Source organism: Muntiacus reevesi, chromosome 20, assembly GCF_963930625.1.
Source record: "Muntiacus reevesi chromosome 20, mMunRee1.1, whole genome shotgun sequence".
Classification (NCBI taxonomy): domain Eukaryota; kingdom Metazoa; phylum Chordata; class Mammalia; order Artiodactyla; family Cervidae; genus Muntiacus; species Muntiacus reevesi.
The window spans coordinates 44,636,262-44,661,514 of NC_089268.1; the positions used below are offsets into that span (position 1 = coordinate 44,636,262).

Consider the following 25,253-nt stretch of genomic DNA (forward strand, 5'->3'; position numbering starts at 1 on the left):
CCATGGGGTCACAAAAGGTTGGATGTGAGTTAGTGACTGAACAGTGATGACAAGAAGGACAGCAGACCCGTGTGTAAACTGCCCAACGTCCGGAAACAATTATTTTATATATTCTGTCCAGGTTGATAGTTGATTACTTCAGGTAGCTAAATCCAATACCTCTTACTTAGTCATATCCAGAGGCAGAATCTCCTTCTTTTTAAACACTAAAAGGTCAATGCTTATCCCATACTTTAAAAGTACGTATTCATAGAGAATATTTATGTATAATATCTCTATCTTCACATGCATTAAACTTTAGACTAAAATTTTGCACATGTATTTTGAAGACCTCCCCGGTTTTTCATTTTTAAATAAATAATACTTTTTTCTAGAAAGATTTTTATTTATTTATTATAACCACATCCGATGGCATGAAGAATCTTACTTCCCCAACCAGGGGTTGAACTCTCGGCCTCTTAGTGAAAGTTCAGAGTCTTTACCAGACCAAGGAAGTCCTTAGGTTTTTAATTTTGAATTAGTTTAGTGCAATAAACTAATAATACATATCTGCTTTCAACTGAGTCATTTACTATATGGAACAATTAAATAATCATTTATAAAAGTTTTGGTTTTTATTGGCAGAGTGTAATGAGCATGAAGAGACTTTTTCCCCCCTATTCTAACTGCCCCATAGAAACAGAAAATGTATGTTAAAATATTCCATCTGTGACAATAGTTTGATGCACCAAAGGGCCACAGTTCAAATTGAAGAGGTCGTTCAAAGAGAAAATGGGAACATCAATAGCCTCATTACTCTGGTCATAATGAAATTAAAATGTAAACACAGTCTGCCAAAATGGCATTGTTAGTGGATCGCACACTAGCAGAGGGCTATGAATACGAATCAAAGTGGATTCATGGGCACCTCTGCAGCCGTGGAATGAAGAGATGTTCGTCTGAGTCTGTGTTTGCTGTGATGACACTGTGATTGAAGAAGGTGATAAAGAAAAGACAGCTTTTATATTTATACCAAACGTTGTTACAAAGATGTGTATCTCTACCACTTTGTGTAGCTAAGATTTTTAAAAAACTTTTATTGGCGTGTATTCGCTTGACAATGTTGCATTCATTTCTGCTTCACAGCAAAGTGAATCAGCTGTACTTTTGTATTTCCTTCCCATTCAGGCCACCACAGAGCATATGTATAACAATATAGCCAACATTCTAGAAAATTCCAGATCGGTGCACAAATGGATCAGCGGCTTTATCAATACAAAGTTTTTGAGAGATCCTAAAGAATGGTCTTTGCTGAAGACTATGCCTGTAGTCTCTCACAGGCAAAAAAGAAAGGCAATTCCATTAAATCTGTAACTGCTTCTCAAGGGCAAGTATCGGACAGGATTCCAACAGCTGCCTTCTAAATTCTGAGAGATAGCTCACACGTCCCCAGAAGTTTATTTATCAATGAATTCACATCAATAATGTGAGTCTCCTAAAACCATATTGAGTTTAGTCATCTGAAATTCTTCAAAATCTCTTTTTGCTAGCAATTTGTGTCTCAAACCTTATTCACTTCACATGGAAAAATATGAGCATAGATTCTGCCCCGAGTGTTTATATTTCTAATTTCAAGGGATATAACAAAATTATTAAGATTACAGTTCAATTGTATTCACATCCATATATAAGCTGTGTGTGCTGTAATATGATTTTGAGTGGCTGTGGTCAGACAGGGTCCAGAAATGAGCTGAAGTCACTGTCCAATAAGTAAAGATCATATCTTGTAAATGTGAAAAATGATCAAAGTTGGCACAAAGATTAGGAATCAGGAAATCTGAATTCCAGCCCAAGAAGGACAAGATTAAATTAAGTGATTAAAACTTAGTTATCTTAATACCTTCTCATCTAAAAAGATCATTGCAGAGCACATATCTCTAAGAACGCCATCATGCAGCTTTGCAACCAAGACTTTTGCACAGAGTATTTAATAAGTGTGAGATGGGCTGCAGTCAGAGTCTGCCCCATGGCAGAGTCATATCATTTAAATGAGCCTTTCCTTCTCTCTCTCTTAGCTGGTCTGCTGAGTATACCATATCTGTGATTAATACTGCAGAGGACATTAAGACAAGCACGAACGGCAGCTCTGTTGTTCCACATTTATGAATTCATCAGCTCTCAAGTATTCTTGCGTCTCAAAATGACTCAAACCAGAGTTGGTATGCTCCCAACATTTCTTTTGTTTTCCTTTCCTAAAATTAAAAAAAGAAATTCTCTTATAGGTTCTGGTGGAAAGTATATCACCTTTTAAAATACATAAATCTTCTAAAATATCATGCAACACAGTCTCCCCCATAGAAAATATTGCACTGCAGTTTGATCTCTGGTGTTTCTCTTGCTTCCTAACTTTAAAAAATTAGCCATCCTCTGTACTGAGCTGTTCATGCTTTTCTGAGTCACTCGAGAGGGCAACTATCTAAACTGACTCCTCATCCCTGCAGTAAGGACAGTGCCCCATTGTCATTAGTTATCACAAGTAAATTCTGATATCAGTGATGGCATTGTCTACCTGTACTGTTTATTTTATTAGGTGCTTCTAATATAGCACTTCATTGACTCTTCCTCACAAGACTCTTTTGAGGCAGGGTTGGCAAGCATTTTCTTTAAGAAGGAGGAAATGGGGACTTCCCTGGTGGTGCAGTAGCTAAAATTCGGTGCTCTCAATGCAGGGGTCCCAGGTTCAATCCCTGGGCAGGGTGCTTTATTTTTGGGGGCTCCATAATCACTGCAGATGGTGACTGCAGCCATGAAATTAAAGTAGGCTTGCTCCTTGGAAGATAAGCTATGACCAACCTTGATAGCATATTAAAAAGCAGAGACATTACTCTGCCAACAAGGGTCTGTCTAGTCAAAGCTATGGTTTTTCCAGTAGTCATACATGGATGTGAGAGTTGGACTATAAAGAAAGCTGAGCGCTGAAGAACTGATGCTTTTGAACTGTGGTGTTGGAGAAGATTCTTGAGTGTCCCTTCAAGTGCAAGGAGATCACACCAGTTAATCCTAAAGGAAATCAGTCCTGAATATTCATTGGAAGGAATGACGCTGAGACTGAAACTGCAATACTTTGGCCACCTGATGCAAAGAGCTGACTCATTGGAAAAGACCCTGATTCTGGGAAAAACTGAAGGCAGGAGGAGAAGGGGATGACAGAGGATGAGATGGTTAGATGGTATTACTGACTTGATGGACATGAGTTTGAGCAAGCCCTGGGAGTTGGTGAAGGACAGGGAAGCCTGGCATGCTGCAGTCCATGGGGTCCCAAAGAGCTGGACATGACTGATCGACTGAACTGATACTGATGAAAATTCTTGGTTTCATATTAAATTCATACATGTTCAGAACTCTTGCTCTAGGTCCTGGTGGCTCATTGGTGGAGAGTCCACCAGCCAATGCAGGAGACTCAGGTTGGATCCCTAGTCCAGGAAGATCCCACATGCTGCGGAGCAGCTAAGCTGATGTCCCACAACTACTGAGCCTGTGCTCCAGAGCCTGGGAGCTGCAGCTACTGAAGCCCACGCTCCACAACGGGGGCCACTGCCAAGGGGAGCCCACCCACTGCAACTAGAGAGTAGCCCTCAGTCTCTGCAGCAAGAGAAAAAGCTCACTCAGCAGTGAAGACCTGGCACGGCCAAAAAATAAGAAAATAAATAAAATTATTTTTCAAAAAAGAACTTTTGCTCTTCGTCGAAAGAACAATAGATCTCTTCGAGGTGCCATAATCGGCCAGCTTCATGATTGATGCATTGAGAACAGATATTTTTGCTTCACACCCTGCAGCTTGGGATGAGGAAGTAGTTTCTTAGTGTGATTCTTCATATACCTTTTCTTTGGCTATTATTTTCTCCATATACCTTTTCTTTGGTTTTATTTTTTCCTTTTCTTTAAATTAAAGGGGAAATATAAAGAACAAAACGGAAAAAAAGAAGTACTTATATGATCTGTGGATTGTTTTCCCTCTGAATTCTCTGCATGACAGGTTCCTACAGAAAATTTCTAATTACATTCTTTAATCAGCATCTTAAATTGCTCTAGAGTGGTACTTTGCTCCCTATTGTTAACACAGAAATTGCTTGAGCTTTGGTCCCAGTGTCGGGGCTGTTTAATCCCCCAAATCTTAGAAGCTGTGAATAAACTGCAGAATTACTGGATGCAGATATCTAGAGAATCAAGTGTTGGGAGAAGAAATGTGAGGTTTCTGTATCTTGGCTTGTCATAATTTCAGTCTGTTTATGCAAATTAAAAAGCAGCTTTTTTTTTTTATCTGGACTGCAAAATACGTTATTATATTATCAAAAGAGGGGGAAAGGAGGATTTTAAGGTGAGTCATCAACATGTTAGCTTGCCCGTTTTATGATACAAGAAGGATCAAATCTGCACTTGACAAACGGAGGCTGTCACCTTTGCACACTTGCGTTAGCACACTGGCATTCCGGATGGTGCTCGCATTTTCATGTATTGACTTTAGTGAGGGAGTCAGGGCTTCGGCATCTGGGTGTATTTCTGTTGGCTCAAGAAGCTACTGGAAGTCCCCAAATACTTTTCCTTTGCATTACCTCAGTGCTCTGCAATAACAGCTTGGATCAAGTATGCAAGCCAAGCTAAACATACGGACAGAGTTATAAGTAGTCCACACATTCAGAGTATCAGTTCTGACCTTGAGTCCGACTCAGATGCCCTCATTGCTATAAAGCAATGCATTGATATATTCTAAGGAAATCATATGTTGTTTATACCTGTACTTGATTTCCTGCAAAAGGAAATGGCTATGCACTCCAGTAATCTTGTCTGGGAAATTCCATGGACAGAAGAGCCTGGTGGGTTATGGTCAATGAGGACACAAAGAGAGGGACAAGACTGAGTGATGAACATTCTGGGTTTTCCAGGTGGGTCAGTGGTTAAGAATTTACCTACCAATGTGGAAGATGCTAGAGACCAAGGTTAGATCCCTGGGTCAGGAAGATCCCCTGGAGAAGGGAATGGCAACCCACTCCAATATTTCTGCCTGGGAAATCCCATGGACAGAGGAGTCTGGCAGGCTGCAGTCCATGGGGTCACAAAGAGCCGGACACGATTAAGGGACTAACACACACCTCTACTTGATAATAGTCTTTCAAGCCTATTCAATATTAAATAGCATTTACAAAAAAAAAGAAAAAATCCTTTGCTACCAATGGAAATGAAGATATGTTCATGTATTTGAATATAAATTTAAGCACATTTCTGACACTGCAGAGAAGACAATAATCCAGAAGAAAAAAAAAATCTGCCGGGGCTTCCAGGATGGACTGGAGACACCCCGGGGCGGCCAGACCTTGCTGTGTGCTGAGTGACTCGGTCGGGTCTGACTCTCTGCGACCCCGTGGTCTGTAGCCCTCCAGGCTCCGCTGTCCATGGGATTCTCCAGGCAAGAATACTGGAGTAGGCTGCCATGCCCTCCTCCAGGGGATCTTCCCCACCCAGGGATTGAACCCAGGTCTCCCGCATTGTAGGCAGATTCTTTACCATCTGAGCCACCGCGGAAGTCCTGTGGCCTAACACTAGACCATATCAAAATATGGAGACTGTGATTAATGAAAACTATGTGGTGTTGATGAAATATGGGAAATACTGAATATCTCTCTCATTTTTCATACCAAAACACCTGCTTATAATTACTTGTTAAGAAATTTAGAAAACAATAGTCATTTGGGAGAAGCTGACAATTAGAGCAAATTTGTAGGTGATTATTAAATACCTAATGTAAATAGACACATTTTTTCCCTCTTAAAATATTGAATGCTCATAATTATCATTTATAAGAATAAAGGACTCTTTTTTTCCTCAGTAGATGAAGATGCAAGTTTGCAAATCACTGCAAAAGTATACAAGAAAACAAGTGAATTTATTTAAATTTAATATGCATATTTTCGGCTTACTCAATGATGGCCTGGTAGCTGAAAGAAAATATGGGTGAAAAACAGGTGACATAAATACACAGTTGAACAGGCTTACCATTTTGGGGGCCTTGAGCAAATATTTATCCATCCCAAGCCTCAGTTTCCTTAATTGGAGAGGGGTGTTGGCCTCATGGTGCTAATTAAAGGATTAAATAAACAAATAATGTAAAGTGCATAACAGAATACCTGGCACACAGTAAGTGTTCATATATTTTAATAATCATTGTGGTTTTTTTTTTTTACTATTTCACCAATGTTCAATATTTTGAATGCAGATTGATGTTGATGTAAAGCTTACTGAATTTCTACATGTTAAATTTCATGGAACTAATTTCTAGTCTTTTCAAAGAAAATTCATGTCATAGCTGGTTAGCCTCCCATCCTGTTTTCTATCTTAATTTTCATTTTATTGCATGAATGCATTTTCCATTTTGAAAGCATTAAAGCATTACTCATAAGTGACTACTGTTAGGAGTAAAGCCTAAAATCCATTGTGCTGGATTGACCAACATTTTCCTTCAGTTTTTAAGTAAAAATAAAAGACACATTTTTTCATTTTCACTAAGAACTTTTTAAAACAATATATTTACCATTTTGTTTTACTACCTTCTGCCATTTTTCAGGCAACTTCATAATTTCATCTTATCCAAACTTTTTATCTTTTTCAGCAAAGAACAGTTTCAAGTGATTTTACAATCTTCCAGGGAACTGAAACTTTTTCCATTAAGAGAATTTTGTAAAGGCCAGACTAAGTGGAAATCTCAAAATACAATGTGGTGGCTTAGACAATAAAGAATCAGCCTGCAATGCAGGAGACCCAGGTTCAATCCCTGGGTTGGAAAGATCCCCTGAGCAAGGGAATTGCTACCCACTCCAGTACTCTTGCCTGGAGAGAAGGACTCTTGCATGGACAGAAGGACCTGGCAGGCTATAGCCCATGGGGTCGCACAGAGTTGGACACGACTAAACGACTAACACTTTAACTTTTCACTTTCAATGTCTGGTGAGTATGGCAGGTGAATAAAAACTTCTCAGCAAAGCTTTAACAGTTTTTGCTCGGTCATCGAAGAAACATGAGGTCTTGCCTTAGCCTTGTGGAAAATTATGTGTTTTCTGTTGACTAATTCCAGATGCTTTTCGTCAAGTGCTACATTCAGTTGGTCTAATTGGGAGCAGTGTTTGTTGGAACTGATCATTTGACTTTCCAGAAGGAGCTCATAATAGAGGACTCCCTTCCAATCTCACCATAGACACATCACCTTCTTTGGATGAAGACCAGCCTTTAGTGAGTTTGGTGGTGGCTCATTTTGCTTGCCCCACAATCTGTTGCATTCCACATTATTGCACAGTATCCACTTTTCATCACCTGTCACAATTTGTTTTAAAAATGGAATGTCTTCATTATGCTTCAGTAGAGAATCGCATGCAGAAATATGGTCAAGAAGGTTTTTTTCACTTATGTGGAATCCAAACATCAAAGGGACTAACAAAGATGGTGCAAATGAGTTTCAATGCTTGATTTGAATATTTTGAGTATGTCGGCTATCTCCTGCATGATATAAAATTGATTGTTGTCAGTTAATGTCTCTATCTGAGTGCTATCAACTTCAACTAGTCTACCCAACTATGGAGCATAATTCATTGAGACATCTCCAGCATGAAATTTCACAAACCACTTTTGACACATTCAATCAATCACAAATTTCTCTATGCACTGCACAAATCTTTTTTTGCCTCTAAGTTGCTTTTTTTTTCTTTACCTCTCTTGAAATAATAAAGCACAATATGATGGAAATTTGTTTTTTTTTCCTTCCATCTTCAATATTAAAAGAGCTACACAAAAATTCATCAATTTTGATAAAATTTTTTAATGCATACTGATATGACAGCTGTCACAGTACAATCTAACAAAATTGTTTTAAATGAAGTTACAGACAACAAAACCCTACTAGAGCCATCCAATGGAAAAAGATGAACAAGCCTTTTCACCAACCCAATATTAGTTTTCTATAGTAGAAAACATGTGTATTCTTTGCTGGCCCCATAAAACCCAGATACTCCCTGAATATCCTCCCCGCCCCGCCTGAAGCTCTCAGTTCCTCTTCAGTTATAACTGGTCTCATTCCAGCCTTTTTCTGTGTTTTTACTTAAAGAGATATGACTTCTTCATTCAAAAATCTATACTTCACTTGTTTATGTCTCTCTGTGTGCATTTTTAACATAAATCATATCTGTTAGTGAATTTTTCTGCAACTAGTTATTTTTATTTCAAGATATGTCTTGGAGAGCTATCCATCTATCTTATGCTTTTCTTTGTATTCAAGCTTAGTATTCCAGAAAAGGACATTATTTTATTTAGACATTACCTTCCTGAAGGACTTTGGGTTGTTTACAGTTTTTCAACATTACCAAGAACAAAGCAAAAAAAGCACACAAATTTTTAGCTCACGTCCCGTTGGCAAGCGTTCCTCCAGGTTGATACAGAGAAGTTGGAGTTGCTAGGATGTAGGCTGCATTTTTAGTTGCTAAACTGTCCTTCCCTAATTAAAAAAATAAAAGTCCAATTTTCATTTTCATTTTCCTCATTTCTATTGACAGTGTATGCTTTTTTAGTATATTTGTTGGCCATTTGTGTTTTTTCTACTTGGCATGTCTTATTCTTACCTTTTGAACATTTTCTACTGAATCTTTTGAATCTCTTACTGATTCTTAGAATATTTCAAATATAGTTTTGGATGAGAATCTTCTCTTCATTATATAATGTAAATTCCTTTTTCCAATCAAAAATTGTCTTTTAAACATTTTCATGTTTTTGTGTAGAACCAAAGTTTTGCATTTTGATGAACCTGAATTTATGAAACGTCATGATTTTTTGCTTTTCAGTTTTTGTTACCGAAAAAACTTTTACTACCTCAATGTCATAAACATAGTGTTCTATATTTTTTCCTGTAAATTTATAACTTCCCTTTTTATATCACACTTGGAAATGTTACCTTGAGTTTTTCAAGTTAAAATCACAAAATCCAACACATTAAATTCTTTCAAACATTGACTCTAAATAATCAAATTCTTTTATATATTTAATGTTACAAATATCACTTTAATGTATCTAATTCTCTCAAGAACTTTGAATACTGACTTGGGAGACATACAAAGTAGAAACAAAGCCAAATAACCCTAAGCATAAAGATTCTCCTTATTATGTAGCTAACTCTTTAGAGGTTTAGAGTAAAAACTTCAAAGCATGAAGGAATGTTCGATTGTCAGTCATTGTCTTCTGGTTTCTTTCTAATTCCACCCCCCCCCCCCCAATAATACAAATAGGTGTAATAGTAATAATAAAAAGAGGTAACTTTGATGGAATGCTTGTTCGGGCTAGGTAGGGTCTTTACCAAACACCTTACATGGGATCTCATCTAATCCCCACACTGACTTTTGAAGTTGGTGTTACTATACCCATTTTACAGATTAGAATACTGAGATACAAGAAGATTCAATGACCTTCTCAAGTTTAGAAAGATGGAAGATGAAGGAGGAAGAACATAATCTCAGGCATTGCCTCCAGAGCCCCTGCTGACATCCAGTGTGTACTTTTCTTAAAGGATGTATTTCCCCTCTTTGGACATTATTTTCCTCATTTACTAAATGAGGAGAATGAAGAAGTTAGCTTGAGTTTGCTTTTTACATCTATGAACAGAGAAGCCTGGTGGGCTACAGTCCATGGGGTCTCAAAGAGTTTGTTACAACTGAAGCGGCTAAGCACTTAGCACACTCTTCCGGCTAGACCTGACCAAGAATTAAGGCAACCACAGGGAAGCCCAGGGAAATGTGTGCCTTCCCTTTGGAATTGCACTCCATCACCTGCAAATATCACACACACTTTCTTTATGGCCAGCTGACAGCCCCCTCTTCTCGTTGAAAATGAGCAGGAATAACTTCACCTTTTTTAACTTTTCAGCCAGAGGAGTTCACGTAAGCTGTTAGAAATCACCTACTGGGTTTATTCATTATACTTCAGCTTTGTCTGGTTTTCCTGCAAAGCAAAATGTTAGAAAACATTTTAAGCATAACACAGCATTTTAAAAAGGGTGTCAGTGGTTTTTAACAAAGTCACAGATAAAGAACTTACCGTGGTCTTGCATGTGGTGAGTGCTTCCTAAGTATTTGTTGGGTGACTGTCAGTGTCTGTCCTAACGCAAAGCATTCAAAATCATTGTAAAACTCCAAAATTCAGAACATTTATTCAGATTTTGTTATAAGGAATTAACTTTTTTACATATTATCTGCTTTACTCTTGCCCCAAACCCTGTGAGGTGGCTATTTGCTTTTGCCCTAGATGGCAGATGAGAACCCTGAGGCATGGAAAATAAATAATTTGACAATTAGCTGGTAAGTCGATGACCTGGAATTTCAATTTAGGCAATCTGTTCTTAAGATTGTTTCCATATGCAATGTGTTACTTGTTTGCATATCTAATATTTAAAAATAAGAACTGAAATTTAAGCTTATGTCTTGATTTGACTAACAGATAAACTATGGAACATCAGTACTGTCTGTGCTAACAATATTGTTGCAATGTGTAGAATACGAACCTGTTTTTTTTTCTTTTTTTGCAAATCCCTTCCCTCTTGTCCATACCCTACATGATCATAAATTTGTGAAATGATTTACAATAACAGTAGGGATACAATCTTATGGTCACTGAAATACAGCTTGAACAGAAACTGAACCAAAATTGAATCACAATTCAGTCAACATATCTAAGTGTTCCTGAACCCTGGACTGAATTAATGAGATGTGCATGTTTTACAAAGAATTTATTTTCAACTCATTCACAAATGTTTTCAGCATGCACTTTAGCTGCTGCAGAGACAGTTAAATAACAACATGAAAAGCAACAGCATGGGAAGACCACAGGTTTGCCTCTGAGAGACAATAATGAAAATCTGTTATGAAATATTTAATCTATTTCAGCTGAAAACCTAAAGAATCCATGTCTCTGCCTACCTATAGCAGAAACTTTAAATGTTTTGACACCTGAATCTGTTTTGTCTTCCAAATCCCTCTTTTTTTCTTTTTTTTCTGAAGGATTTAAAAAAATGACAACAAAGAGTTCATAGGAATTTGTTTAGCTACAAAACAAAACAAACAAAACATTTTCCAGAATAGGCCCCTGGGGTCCCTGTGTCAGTTCTGATCTTTATCTCCATTTAAAGGACCTTCTGAGCATTGACCTGAAGGTATTCAGGACTGCTTAAGCATCAAAGAGGATTGATGTACCATGTACTGAACATCTTACAACTATTTTCAACAGAGCCCAAGACAAAGAAGAATATATTCTAATAATCATTTAACTTCAAGGCCGTTAACAAGAACAAAAAAATTCATTAATTATTTGGCTCTGATATTTATCTTTAAAAAAGTAAGTTTAAAAATTATTTTATTTTTCTCCTCATAGATTTGTTTTTGTTTTTTTCCATAGATTTGTTTTTGACATTCAGTCACCAAAATGATGAATTCAAAAGGTTGGCAACCCTTTCAGACTATGAAGTGATACCAGTTATTTTATCAGAATATTTCAAGTACTCTTAGTGAAGACTGGATCTTTCAGTCGACGATGATCACAATTGTACAAGGTTGGCTGTAAAAGAAGACTCCTTGCATGAAATCTTAAGCTACTTCTAGGGAACTACTTTCAGGGATTCTGAGTGTCAAAGTAACAGAAAACGTCTCACTGTAAGAGGTATAAAGCTGTTCCTAAATTTAAAAATTCAAATGAATCAATGGATACAACTGCTGAATCAAACCCAGTCTTAACATTTGACCCTACGGGGCAAAAATAAGCCTTGTTATTAGCAAAGAAAACTAGGCATGCCTGGCTAATTGACTGATCCCAAAGCTGGCTTTTCTTTCCATGACTGACCTTCAGGAATGTGAAGCCTTCTTGTTTTTCACCTACACGGTTTCCTTAGATCACATTTGGCAACCCATAGGTAAATAACCAAACACACTTTCTTTCACTTAGCTGAAAACAATGAATGAAAAATGTCTCAAAATCAACTTCCAACAAGTGTCTATTGGTCTTTATATCTTTATAAAAGCCACCAATAGCCAAACAACATAAAAGGTATCTAATTATTCACTTCTGTATTGCAGACACCAAAATTAAGAATTAGAAGCAAAAAATGTTAACTTTTCTATATTTACATATATTGGTTTATCCTGAGGTATGGAATCATTTGCTAAATAAATAGGTCAGTTATTTCTTTTCCGCTTTTACTGCTTTTGCAAAAAAGAGTTTGTAAATGTTTTCATCTCCTTCTAAATTCCTAGCTTTGCTTTCTTTACATTATTTTTGAATCTATACCTTGGAAAAAAATAGTACAATTTGATGCTTCCTCTTCTAGGAGAAATAATATGTTTAAGTAATTTTCTTCTCTGTCAGAAGTAATGGAAAATTGTTCTATTTCTTTCTGGAAATATTTCTGAAAAGATCAAATTCAGAAACTTGATAATACTATGCTATGCTATGCTCAGACTTTGTCTATACCCCGAACAAAGTAAATCCACACTTGACTCTCCTCCTCCTTTCACTAACTTTTATCATCATGCAATATGTAACAAGACAGTGTTCTCAATAATGATTAATAAGTGAAACCTAATACACTTCGGAGCTTTACATGTCTTACGCTTGATTGTAATTTTCATTTTAGATTGCCATTTTGTCTCCCTCTATTTAAATTAAATGTTTCCTCATTAAGTGTTCTTCCAGCTCCTATTATATCAATTATGAAAAAGGGTATAGAGAAAGTTTATAAACTACATTATCTATTCAAATATACCTGGCACTGGACATATTCATTTCTGTAAGAAATTTAAATGAAATGAATTATGAATACTAAACGTGACTTTCACCTAGAAATGAACACAATTCCACCCAGTTACTGTAAACCATTACTGAAAGAAGCATGGTATAGTGGAAAAGAACAGACCTAGTTTTAAATCACAGCGTCACTACTTAAGTAGCTTTGTAACCCTGAGACATTTTCTAGAACATAACAAGGAGATAACATCATATGGTATTTGTTGGAACTGTTAAAATTAGAAATACTGTGTTATACATAATGTGGCTTACTCATGAAAGTGAAAGTCGATCAGCCGTATCCGACTCTTTGCCACCCCATGGACTATATAGTCCATGGAATTCTCCTGGCTAGAATACTGGAGTGGGTAGCCATTCCCTTCTCCAGGAGATCTTCCCAACCCAAGGATCAAACCCAGGTCTCCTGCCTTGCGGGCAGATTCTTTACCATCTGAGCCACAAGGGAAGCCTGTGACTTACTCCTAAAATACCATTAAAGTGTCAGTGGAGCATGACTGTGTATAGCCACAAAAAAAACTTAACTACTTTTGAAAACTAATTTATCATATCCTGTTAAACCAGGAGATCTTTCCATTTCCTTTGAGGTTTCATTGTAATTATCTGAATTACTTACGTTGTTTCAGAATTAGGTGTATGACCTGAGCGTGTGGGAGCAAATAAAATCTAGAACTTCCTAGATCTTTAGCTTCCATTCTTCCATCATTTCCCCAACATGCAGTCTCCACCTCTACTGCAATTGAGTGCCTCAAAAGAAAAATTCTTCAGTGTCCTGTAACAAATCCTTAATTTCTAATGTAACCCTCAGACATTATGGGATAAGAGAGGCCTAACTTCTCAGACAATAAAAGTGAAGCAATAAGGAAACTTACATGTAAGAAAAATATAACATTTCAGGTGGACTTTTTAACTTAGAAAAGACCCAAACTGCACTATAAGTCAAACTCAGTCTATGACTTTGAGAGAAATACTAGCTTGGTCCTTCTCGCTGATGCTCGAATTTGGGTGGATCACCGATCAGAGTCGTGGGCTCTTCTCAACTGCCCCTCTGCTTTGCCAGAGCAGATCTGGTACCCAGCATCCGAGCCCTTGCAAGTCATGCTCTCTCAGAACTTGCTTCAGAATAAAGTGGAGTTACATATTTCCTCCTCGGCTGATCTACCTTCAAATACTGGCGTGAATAATACTAGAATTTTTAATTTTGCAGTCTCTCTTCAAGATAAATATGTTCCTAATGTTTCTGCCTGATTTTTATGCACATGAGTTTTAGTTTGTGAGCCCTGACTGTTTTACACAAAACACAAAATTTTGTTTTACACAAAAAATCTTGGTTTTACACAAAGATTAACGGAGACACAGGATTTCCTTAATAGTCGGACTATTAGGGAAACTCTCTCCTTTACTGAATTAAAAGACAACTTTATTATTATTATTTATTGCAATTATTCTTTATATTTCTGCTGCTGGGACTCTCTCAACGTGACTTCTTGGCTGTGATGTTGAACCATCTGGGTTGCTCTGCCTCCAGATCCTGGTGGTCTGGAAATAGGCTCATTTGACTCTATCTTGTTCAAGATTGGAGTCCAGAAATCCCAGTGAGGAAGGATACTCCCATGATGCCTTGTTCATGAGCGTTTAGAGTGTGGATATCTTTTACCTGGGTCTGAATACTGTATTTCTAATATCTCCAAAATGATGCTTTGGGGAGGGGGAGTGCAGATGGTACAAACAGACTTTTTGTATAAATGGCTACATTTTAAGATAAAGTTTTTCAACACAAGTGCCAAAGCATCTGTTCATGTCACTTCTCCAGTTAGTCCAATCTCCTTGGAGGCTGATCCTCATTTATTTGGACTGAACTGAACTGATATACATGTATGCATATACAGACACACACAGTAACCTTTACTGAATATTAAATATATAATTCTCCAAAGTCATGGGGAGTCAGTTTGGGAAAAGATTCTTGCTTTAGGGTCATTTAATATTCCATGTTTTGAATTAATAGATGGTTTTGAAACAAAATTAATGAAAATCACCTTTCTGGTGTTGCTTGATCTCTAGTTGATCTCAAACTTCATCCTAAAATGTAATATTAAAAAACAGAGAAGTTAAGAAGAGTACATATTTTGCCCTGAGCATGCATCATGAAAGAAATATTACCCTTCTCTACAGTCTTCCAATGAAAATAATAACCCCTAATCCTTGTTAATCCCCACCATTTAAAATTCAGGTCAGAGATTAATAAGAAAAGTGTTATTTATACCATTTCTGTGAAAGGAAAATCATGACTACATTTTGAGAAAAATGAGAAACAAAATCTTTATATTAAATGTTATCAGTTGATCGTCTCATTCTGAAATAATTACTCTTGTAGCCTAAAGTTTGGGGAATAAGGGGCTACTTTAAGGCACCTGATTTCTGTTAACTCATAACAGATATTCATAAAAGAGATGGACCAATCTTTGAAAACTAGGCAAATGAATTTTGATGCTTTTGCTATTTCCGACACTTCTGATGGTGTCAGTGGATTCATACAAGATGCTAAAGTTGTTTCACATTATGTTTTTCACCTGTTTTGCTAATAATTTAAAGAAATTTGTTATATCCTTGCATTCTATTTCTTTACTAACCTGGATCTTTCATGAAGCATACAAAAATAGTTTCCCAGTTCTCTGGATTACTTGTAAGTAATTTATTCAAATCATTATTTGCAAGTCACTGATAACCTGAGAATAACTTGCTTCTCAGGACAAGACGACTTTGGAGGAAACAGTTCAAAATTACTCCCTTATATTTTAGTTGTGGGACTATTTCAAAATATAATGACAGAAACTTTGATAATGTTTCTGATTTAGCTACATATTTCAAATGCTAGCAAGATATTTGAAAGCTACATGAAAGCATTATAGTCAGTAATATTAAAGGTATGTGAACAATGTAATGAATCTTAAAAAGTCAAGAGTACAAAATAAGCCTAAGATAAGTTATGGCATTATGAAATTTTCAAGGGAACACCCAAGCATACCACAACATTTAGTATTTGGTTAAAGGTGGGAATTGAGTGCAGCACTTTCACAGCATCATCTTTTAGGATTTGAAAGAGCTCGACTGGAATTCCATCACCTCCACTAGCTTTACTTGAGTACTCAATATGCCAGCAAATTTGGAAAACTCAGCAGTGGCCACAGGACTGGAAAAGGTCAGTTTTCATTCCAATCCCAAAGAAGGCAATGCCAAAGAATGCTCAAACTACCGCACAATTGCACTCATCTCACACGCTAGTAAAGGAGTGCTCAAAATTCTCCAAGCCAGGCTTCAGCAGTACATGAATCGTGAACCACCAGATGTTCAAGCTGGATTTAGAAAAGGCAGAGGAACCAGAGATCAGATTGCCAACATCCACTGGATCATCGAAAAAGCAAGAGAGTTCCAGAAAAATATCTACTTCTGCTTTATTGACTATGCCAAAGCTTTTGACTATGTGGACCACAACAAACTGTGGAAAATTCTGAGAGATGGGAATACCAGATCACCTGACCTGCCTCTTGGTAAATCTGTATGGGGGTCAGGAAGCAACCATTAGAACTGGACATGGAACAACAGGCTGGTTCCAAATAGGGAAAGGAGTACATCAAGGGTGTATATTGTCACCCTGCTTATTTAACTTATATGCAGAGTACATCATGAGAAACATTGGGCTGGAAGAAGCACAAGCTGGAATCAAGATTGCTGGGAGAAATATCAATAACCTCAGAAATGCAGATGACACCACCCTTATGGCAGAAAGTGAAGAGGAACTAAAGAGCCTCTTGATGAAAGTGAAAGAGGCAAGTGAAAAAGTTGGCCTGAAGCTCAACATTCAGAAAACGAAGATAATTTCATCTGGTCCCATCATTTCATGGCAAATAGATGGGGAAACAGTGGAAACAGTGGTTGACTTTATTTTGGGGGGCTCCAAAATCACTGCAGGTGGTGACTGTAGCCATGAAATTAAAAGATGCTTACTCCTTGGAAGAGAAGTTATGACCAACCTAGACAGCATATTAAAAAGTAGAGACATTACTTTGCCAACAAAGGTTCATCTCGTCAAGGCTATGGTTTTTCCAGTGGTCATGTATGGATGTGAGAGTTGGACTATAAAGAAAGCTGAGCGCTGAAGAATTGATGCTTTTGAACTGTGGTGTTGGAGAAGACTCTTCAGAGTCCCTTGGACTGCAAGGAGATCCAACCAGTCCATCCTAAAGGAAGTCAGTCCTGGGTGTTCATTGGAAGGACTTGTGTTGAAGCTGAAACTCCCAATACTTTGGCCACCTGATGCGAAGACTGACTCTTTTCAAAAGACCCTGATACTGGGAAAGTTGAAGGTGGGAAGGGAAGGGGACGACAGAGGACAAGATGGTTGGATGGCGTCACCTACTCAATGGATCTGAGTTTGCATAAACTCTGGGAGTTGGCGATGGACAGGGAGACCTAGTGTGCTGCAGTCCATGGGGTCGCAAAGAGTCAGACATGACTGAGTGACTGAACTGAAATATAGGAATTCTTCAAATTAAGAAAATTCTATTTATATAAACTATAAAAACAAACAAATCCACCTCAGTTCCAAAATTCTTAGCATTGCTTTTGAATTTAGCTTCATCATCGTACTTAAAATGTGACTAGGAACCAAGAATGTTTACTACACTGCTTTAAAATTTTAGGCAACGAAATAAGAGGTGTGACACAAAGTTAAAACTTATTTTGAGAAATCTGACAGACAGTGGCCCTCATTTTCAACAACCATTTTGTTAGACCAATACAATTCCTTTGAGTTTCTAGAACTCTTGTCAAATACATCTTGGGATATAAAACATAGTTCTATTGTTGTTGAGATATCTGTTATTTAATCTGTGTGCAAGAATAAACGTACATTGAAGCATGCATCAAAAAGCATCACTGATCTATCAGAGCCTACTGGACAGAGGCATATTCTAGAGGTCATAGTTTAGATAGGGGCTCGCAGGCCCAGATGACAGGCTCTTTTCACTCCTCAGACTATTTCCTTCATGCACTATTGTCCTACCAACTTCATGTCTCCGAGATCTTCACCAAGTAGGCTTTTAGAAACATGAAAATTCCAACATTAAGACATTGTTTCACAAAAGCAGCATCTGTAGCGCTCGGGTAAGAATGCACATCATCGCAGGTGCAATTGTGGGAGCCCTCCCCATCTTTCTAAATAAGTCAAGCCTCTCAGGACAGGAAGCACTCATTTCTAAAGCCTCAACCTAAGTAGTTTCAAGTCTGAATTTGGTTCTTCTGTGAAGCCCAGACCTCCCGTGGTTTGGCTCTGGCTGTAAGGAGTAGGGCCCAGGGGACACAGAAGGGCTGGGTTCACACACAGAACTGGGCTGAGGCCTCGGGGGCTCATGGGCTTTGCCCAAGCCAAGCACTCACGACTTCACGACTGATTTGTAACATAATACGTTTCTCAGAAGCTGTCATACCCACCTTAAAGAACGTTGCCCGTTTCTGTCCTTATGCTAAGCATACTTAACATGTAGTGTTCTTAAGTACTGAATCTTCTCTAAATAGCTACAAAATTATTCCTCATTAAGTTGGGAAGATTGGTCTCTTGGCTACTTCCCACGGCAGTAACTATAAAGCCCTGATTTCTCAAAAATACAGGGGGTGGGGGTGAGTGTGGAAGGAATGTTAACCTTAGGCTCTTTTCTGAATGTAGTTTGCTGGTCACTACATGACATAAAGAAATCACAACCAAAGCAATGGTAAAGTCAGTAAACAATTTTACTGAAACATTTCATAACACAGAAAATCTGTCTGAAGTGTAAAGTTACTGTCTTACACAAGGAGGACAGACCCATTTTCAAAGACTAATATGAATACAATAAATATGGAGTTTACATACTAATTTATACACAGAAACTCTGCCCCACAGCCATAAAAATTTAATATTTAACAGTGCAACATATAATTTAATCATTGGATTTATTTGACAGGTTTTTCCTTGCTAAACACAAATAACTACCTGGCTTTCATGTACATATATAATATATACTTTATGTATATAGATATTCAACAATCTGTACAGTTTCTAAACATAAAACTCCTAAAAGGCACAATTGTCTATACAACATGTACAAAAATGGCTGGAGCTGACACAAAACAACAATTATTGGTCAAAAGTTCATGATTGCACAAAGATTAGTCATGAGTTTATGTCAGAAAAATGTGCTTTAAGGAAAGGAGGGTTTTCAAAGAAACCTGTAAGTGTTTATATATAAAAAAAAAAAAAACCCAAAAAACAACTAAAAACCCCCAAACCAAACCAACGCCCCTGTATTCAGCCCCTAGGTGGCGATCACGAGCCTGTCCTCATCCTCGTCGCTGCTCACGTCGCTGAACTGGGTGACCGGCCTCCGGGCCTGGGGCCGAGGTCCCTCCGGGTCCAGGGGGAGCCGCGGCCGGCCCGGCGGGGGCGGGGGCGCCGAGGCTGGTTTGCAGGGCGCGCCAGGGCCGTCGTGCCGGGGCTTCGCTGGGGCCCCCTTCCCCGCGTCCCTAGGACTGCAGCTGTCCCGCCTGGCCTGGTCTCTGGCCGGAGCAGACGGATCTAGACCCTTCTGTGCACTTTCCCGCTGGACTCCGGGTGAGCCCTGCGGGGATGGGGTCCCGCCGCCAGGATGCGCTCCGGCAGAAGGCTGCGGGAGCGGCGCCTCTCGAGGAGACCTGTTTGGGGGAGCGGGCATCTCGGGGGCGCCCTGGGCGTCCACGGGGACCTGGCTCACGGAGGGGATGAGCGTGGGCAGGGCGATGTTCAGGATCTGGAGGCCCGGGATGGGCGTGGGGGGCGCGGGGCTGCTCTGGGAGACGGGGTTGGCGGCCACCACCTGCAGCCCCACGGCGTTGAGGGCCAGGCTGGGCGGGCGCACCTGCGGGCCGAGGTTGGCGCTGGCCAGGCCCACGATGTTGACGGTCTCCATGCTCAGGGCCGGCAGGGGCTGCAGCGTCGGCACGCGGATCTGGCCGATGGGGATACAGGGCACCACGCTGCCCAGCTCGGCCACGCCCGCGGGGCTGGCGGCGCCTGGCACATCCGCGCTCAGGTCCCCGGGGGTGCCCAGCGGTCTGTGGATGACGTTGACAGCCGGGATGGTGAGCTGCACCGGCCCGGCCTGGATGGGGACGAAGGTGGAGTAGGTGAGGCCGGCCGGGACCACCTGGATGCCCCCGACCGGAACCATGTTATAGGGGGTCCTCGACTGCTGCTGGGAATGCAGAGGCAGGTGGCTGAACAGGTGCGTCTGCGGAGAAGGCAGGCCTGCGGGCGGAGGCAGGGCGGCTGGCGGCTTCTGCTCCTGGGGGCCGGGCCGAGGCGAGGTGGACGCAGGAGCCCCTCCCGGCTGAGGGCTGCGCCCAGACGCCGGGGGAGCAAGAAGGCTCAGGCTCGGTGGGCCCTGAAAGACAAGACGAAGCATCTCCTGATGGCTCAGCTTCCTATCAGTCACCGAGCAAAAGTTTAGCTCCTGTAAAAAAGTTTTAGCTCTTCTGTCCTGAGGTAAAAGTGGATACAACAACGATTTCATAAAAAGAAGCTTGCTAAATGTTGGTATGTTGATTTAAAAAGCAAAATTCCTATTACACCCTTAAGTTCTTTATTTTCTAGAATAAATAACCGCCACAGATTCTGTATAGTACTTAATTTTCAAACAGATTTCCTGGATATCATCTCATTTATACCAGCATTAACCCTGAGAGGCGGCCGTAATTATCTTCTTCTTCCACTGCTGTTATTATTGATGGCACCTCCAGCTCCACCCTACTGTAGAGATTAGGAATTACTGAGAAATTCTGCGATCTTGGTTGGCCATCAGTATCGACTCGGGGGGATGGAAATTAACTGGAGGACTACTCACTTATGAAATAAGGAGCTTCCATTAACAAAGAGGTCTGCAGTTTTCATTTGTTCCTTCATTTATTCTAAGTGTGTGAAATGTCTACTGAAAATCGGATCTCCAGACACCGGCAGATGTGTGAGAGATTTAGGGACAGAAGCTTAGAGCACAGGTGACATAGGAAAGGAACGAAATGTCAGTAGAAGGGGTAAGTCCTGCCAATCTTCTCACCCAGGATTATCATCTAAATATTCACTTTTTCTTGATATAGCCAATTATAGAACTCCATTAATGTTTACACTAATTTAAATATTAATACTACTTAAATATGAATGTAATTTAATTAAATAATATTAACGCAGGTTAAGCTCTAGTAATTTAAGCTTTCATAGTCTTCTGAGTTTTCTCTAGTGTTACCCAGCAAACCAAAATCTGCCGCATTTAGAAATAAATCCTATGGTGATCCTCAGCTCATCCCAGAGGTAAGAGAACTGTCCATGAGAGAAAACAGATTTCTCAGGAGCCTGCCAGGGTATGTAAAAGCAGGAAGTCATTCACTGCTCACATGGAGGGTGACTTTCCTGAGGCCTGAGTCTGGTTCTGAGCTAGTTCTTGGGCAGGAAGCTTTCTTAAGTGGTGACAGCAATTTGATGATTCAAGCAAAGTGAACTTCTTAATACCTTTTTTTTTTCTTTTGGGTGGGGGTGGGGTGGGGGTGTCAAACTGGTAGCTGCCTTGTCAATAGGGATAACATACAAACTGTTTGGATAATTAGTACAAATCCATCATATCAAAGCCAGTGGAAGATCATCTCAGAGGAAGCCATGGAAAATGGAGGTCCCGAGACTCATATTCTCCATTGGCACACAAATATTTTTTATTCCAAGATATTCATAAAAATACCAAATAGTATAGTAAATGAGCATACTGCAAAGACCTACTTGGTTCTTTTATAGATTTGTAATACAATAGATGAACTTTGACTAAGATACATAACACAAATCCAAAGGGCATAAATGTTCTTTAGCCTTAAATCAAACAAAAGGAAATAAGGTTTAAAAAAAAAAAAAAACTGATGTAGCTACAAAATGAGCAATTTCAGTACATTAACTCCTGAAGTCAAAAGGAAAACTGCTTCTTCCAATCCATGAACACGGTATATTGGAAGCAACCTAGATGTCCATCAGCAGACGAATTAATAAGGAAGCTGTGGTACATATACACCATGGAATATTACTCAGCCATTAAAAAGAATTCATTTGAATCAGTTCTAATGAGATGGATGAAACTGGAGCCCATTATACAGAGTGAAGTAAGTCAGAAAGATAAAGACCAATACAGTATACTAATGCATATATATGGAGTTTAGAAAGATGGTAATGATAACCCTATATGCAAAACAGAAAAGGAGACACAGATGTACAGAACGGACTTTTGGACTCTGTGGGAGAAGGCAAGGGTGGGATGTTTAGAGAGAACAGCATCAAAACATGTATATTATCAAGGGTGAGGCAGATCACCAGTCCAGGTTGGATGCATGAGACAAGTGCTCGGGCTGGTGCACTGGGATGACCCAGAGGGATGGGATGGGGAGGGAGGTGGGAGGGGGGATCGGGATGGGGAATACATGTAAATCCATGGCTGATTCATGTCAATGTATGGCAAAAATCACTACAATATTGTAAAGTAATTAGCTTCCAACTAGTAAAAATAAAGGGGAAATAAAGGAAAACTGCTACGGATCCACTACCTGCGTTAAAGCCACAGCCTTTCCCGCTGCAGAGCCGCTCAGCATCTCCTCGGGGTCGGGGTAGTCCACCGACATCTGGTGACACGGGGACCTGGGCGCCCCCTCGGGTGGGCGGGCGGCCACCTCCACGTCGCCCGCTGCCCGCGGCCCAGCGCTCCCGGGGGACCCCGGGCTCCCGCCGCGGTCCGACTGCAGCGCGCTCAGCACCGTCATCTTGGTGGGCAGCGCCCTCGGCAGCACGTCCATCGGGTCCGCGGGCCCCCCGGGAAAGCCCTCGGGGGCGCCGGCGTCCTCGTCCGCGCCCGCGGGGTCCCGAGGGCCGGCCCTGGCCGGCAGGTGCTGCGGGCTGGCGGCGGCCGAGGGCGCGGCCGACAGCACCGACTCGGCCTGGCTGTCCTCGTCCTCCTCCTCGTTCTCGTTCTCGTCGTCCTCGGCACCGTCGGATTCCTCGGGGTCGTATCCAGACCGCTCGAAACTGAACCTCTGTTTCTCGTCTGAGAAAAAACAACCGAGAGGGGACGTTATAGATGCTTATGCAAGTTGAACGAACGGCATCGTCTACTTTTTTTAAAAAATAAGCTTGGCAATACTGCGAGGAATATTCAAGGCCAGGGCGCTGCCCACACAGAGCCCCCAGTTTAGTTGGGGAGGATGACACGGGGAGGAAGGCAGTCAGGACGGCGGGGATCGGAGGGATGCGCCGGCAGAGGGGAGTGGCCAGGAGGGCTTCCTGGAGGACGCGGAAGGTGGACAAACCTCGCCAGAGCAGACGGGCAGAGGGTGACACGTAGTGCAGACCAGAAACCGAAGCCTCAAATCTGACACCTCCAAAGCAAGCCTGAACTATACAGAGAAAGTGAACGCAGAGTTCACTGCGACTCATTCTCTGAGCTCTTTTTCTCTACCTGTTTGTACCTCCCTTTTGTTGAACAAACGAAAAGGAAACCAAAATACTGGTGGCATTTCATATTTGCAAACAGAAAAATTTTCCATGACATTTGAATAGCATTTTAGGCATGTTTCTGCTGTTCTCTGAGTAGTAGTATTTTGTATTTTTTTTTTTTTTCTGTGATGACTCAATCCAGTTCTCATAGGAAATGGAATATTAGCTAAAAGTCATTAATATCAGCCATATGATGTCACGTGAGGCTATGTTTAACAAGGACTAGTCAAGATAGTCCAGGAAATAGTTTTAAAATTCTCATAAGTGCATGTGAGACTGGATTTAAAACCTTGTCTATTCAAGACTTGCAAAATCAGAGGCGCTTTCCCTTAGAAAGAATTTAAACAGTTAAACGAAAGAGCAGTGTAAAATCTCCACCCCACTCACTGTCGATGAGCTATACCACATTCAGCTTTGCTGCAATGCAGTCTGCATTTACGTGTACTTTTGCAAGAGAAAAAATGTGAACAGATAAATAACTAACAGGTGTCTTTCCTGGGTTTCCCAAATGGTCTGTGTATTAATTTACTTTATTATTCTTTCTGTATTACAAAGGTACGTTCTTAGAGAAAAATCTTGAAGTATCAACACCAACACATTTATGTATGATTATTTCTAGGAGATAGAACAGATTAGAACTTTTAAAAAAATCTCCAGCACATGTCACTTTTGTGCTTAAAACATTCAAACACAAAACATACATGTAGGCTCCTAATATGCGATCTCGTACCTTTTGCTTTATGGGTTCTACTATTTTGTTATAAAATAATACATACACCAAGCTATCGAATTCCACCAGGTGCCCGCGCTGGACGTGGGACAGGCGCAGTCTGGGTAGGTGCTCTGTCTCCTCGCTCTATGATACCTTGTCTGATGTTTGAAATTCTAAAATTAGACCGTCATCCCTCACATGTTTTGAATTTGCCACCTGAATGCCAAATCAGATACATCTTTAGAGATTTTAATAAGAGAAAAAAAATTCTTTTATAAGAGAAAGTAGAAAACAAAGTAGAAGAAACGGAAGGACCGCCGAGAGGGAACAGGCAACTGGAGAGGGGAACCGCCGTCATCAGAGGCCAGTCCTGCCGCAAAGACCGACGACGGTGAGGCTTGCTCAAAAGCTATTACTCTTTTCTTTCTTTCTCTTAAAAACAAACAAACAAAAAGGACAGGCCTAACTTTAAATTTACAGCTCTCCGCAAATCCACTGTAGGGCTGAAGTCCCATCAGACAGCCCAAGCGCCCGGGAGTGTCCGTGTAAGAGACGGGAGACGAGCTTGAGTCGTCGGGGGCAGGTGCAGCAGGACACGGCCCAGAGGTCAGCCGAACGGTGGGCAGACCGCTCGGGGCCGAGTGCGGGCGGCAGGGGCTGGTGGGCCCTCTGAGGCCACATCTGCTTTCAGGCTGTAGATGATGATCACAGAAAAGCGGACTAAGCATCCGTGGTGGTCGGGATCCAGGAGAGAGCAGCAGGATTTAGGAGGGGCAGGGAGCCCCCCTGCACCCCCTGCCTTCTCTCCGTAGGGAACAATCACTCCGTCCTATGAAGAGGAGCGCTGCAGCATCGCTGCCGCTGGGACACTGGTGAGAATTTACCGCGGTGAGGACACGGAGTGAGTAAGAGCAAACACAAGTCTACTCCTTACCGAGGGACAGGGCTGCCAGCTGAGTCCGCCACAGCAGCCGAGCTGGGGTAGGAGCACAGAAGGGCCAGAGCCCAGGGACCTGAGGACAGGGTGCCCGCAGAAGGCTGGGGCAGGGCCGGAACAGAGTGCCACCCATCCTCCCCACCCCCTGATGCCAGGCTAAT

General features: G+C 40.7%; 1 protein-coding gene across 5 annotated transcripts in view; it reads right to left on the reverse strand.

Annotated features, from left to right (window-relative positions):
* Positions 1–18,627: 18,627 nt before the first annotated feature.
* HIVEP1 (HIVEP zinc finger 1) overlaps positions 18,628–25,253 on the reverse strand; it is a 130,151-nt gene continuing 123,525 nt past the window's right edge. For all 5 annotated transcript variants that reach the window (XM_065912200.1, XM_065912202.1, XM_065912198.1 and 2 more), the window contains 2 exons: positions 22,501–22,994; positions 18,628–20,312 (listed from right to left, as the gene is read on the reverse strand). In XM_065912200.1, coding sequence (XP_065768272.1) covers positions 19,209–20,312; positions 22,501–22,994 — 1,598 coding nt within the window. In that variant the 3' untranslated portion in view covers positions 18,628–19,208. The remainder of the gene's footprint in view (positions 20,313–22,500; positions 22,995–25,253) is intronic.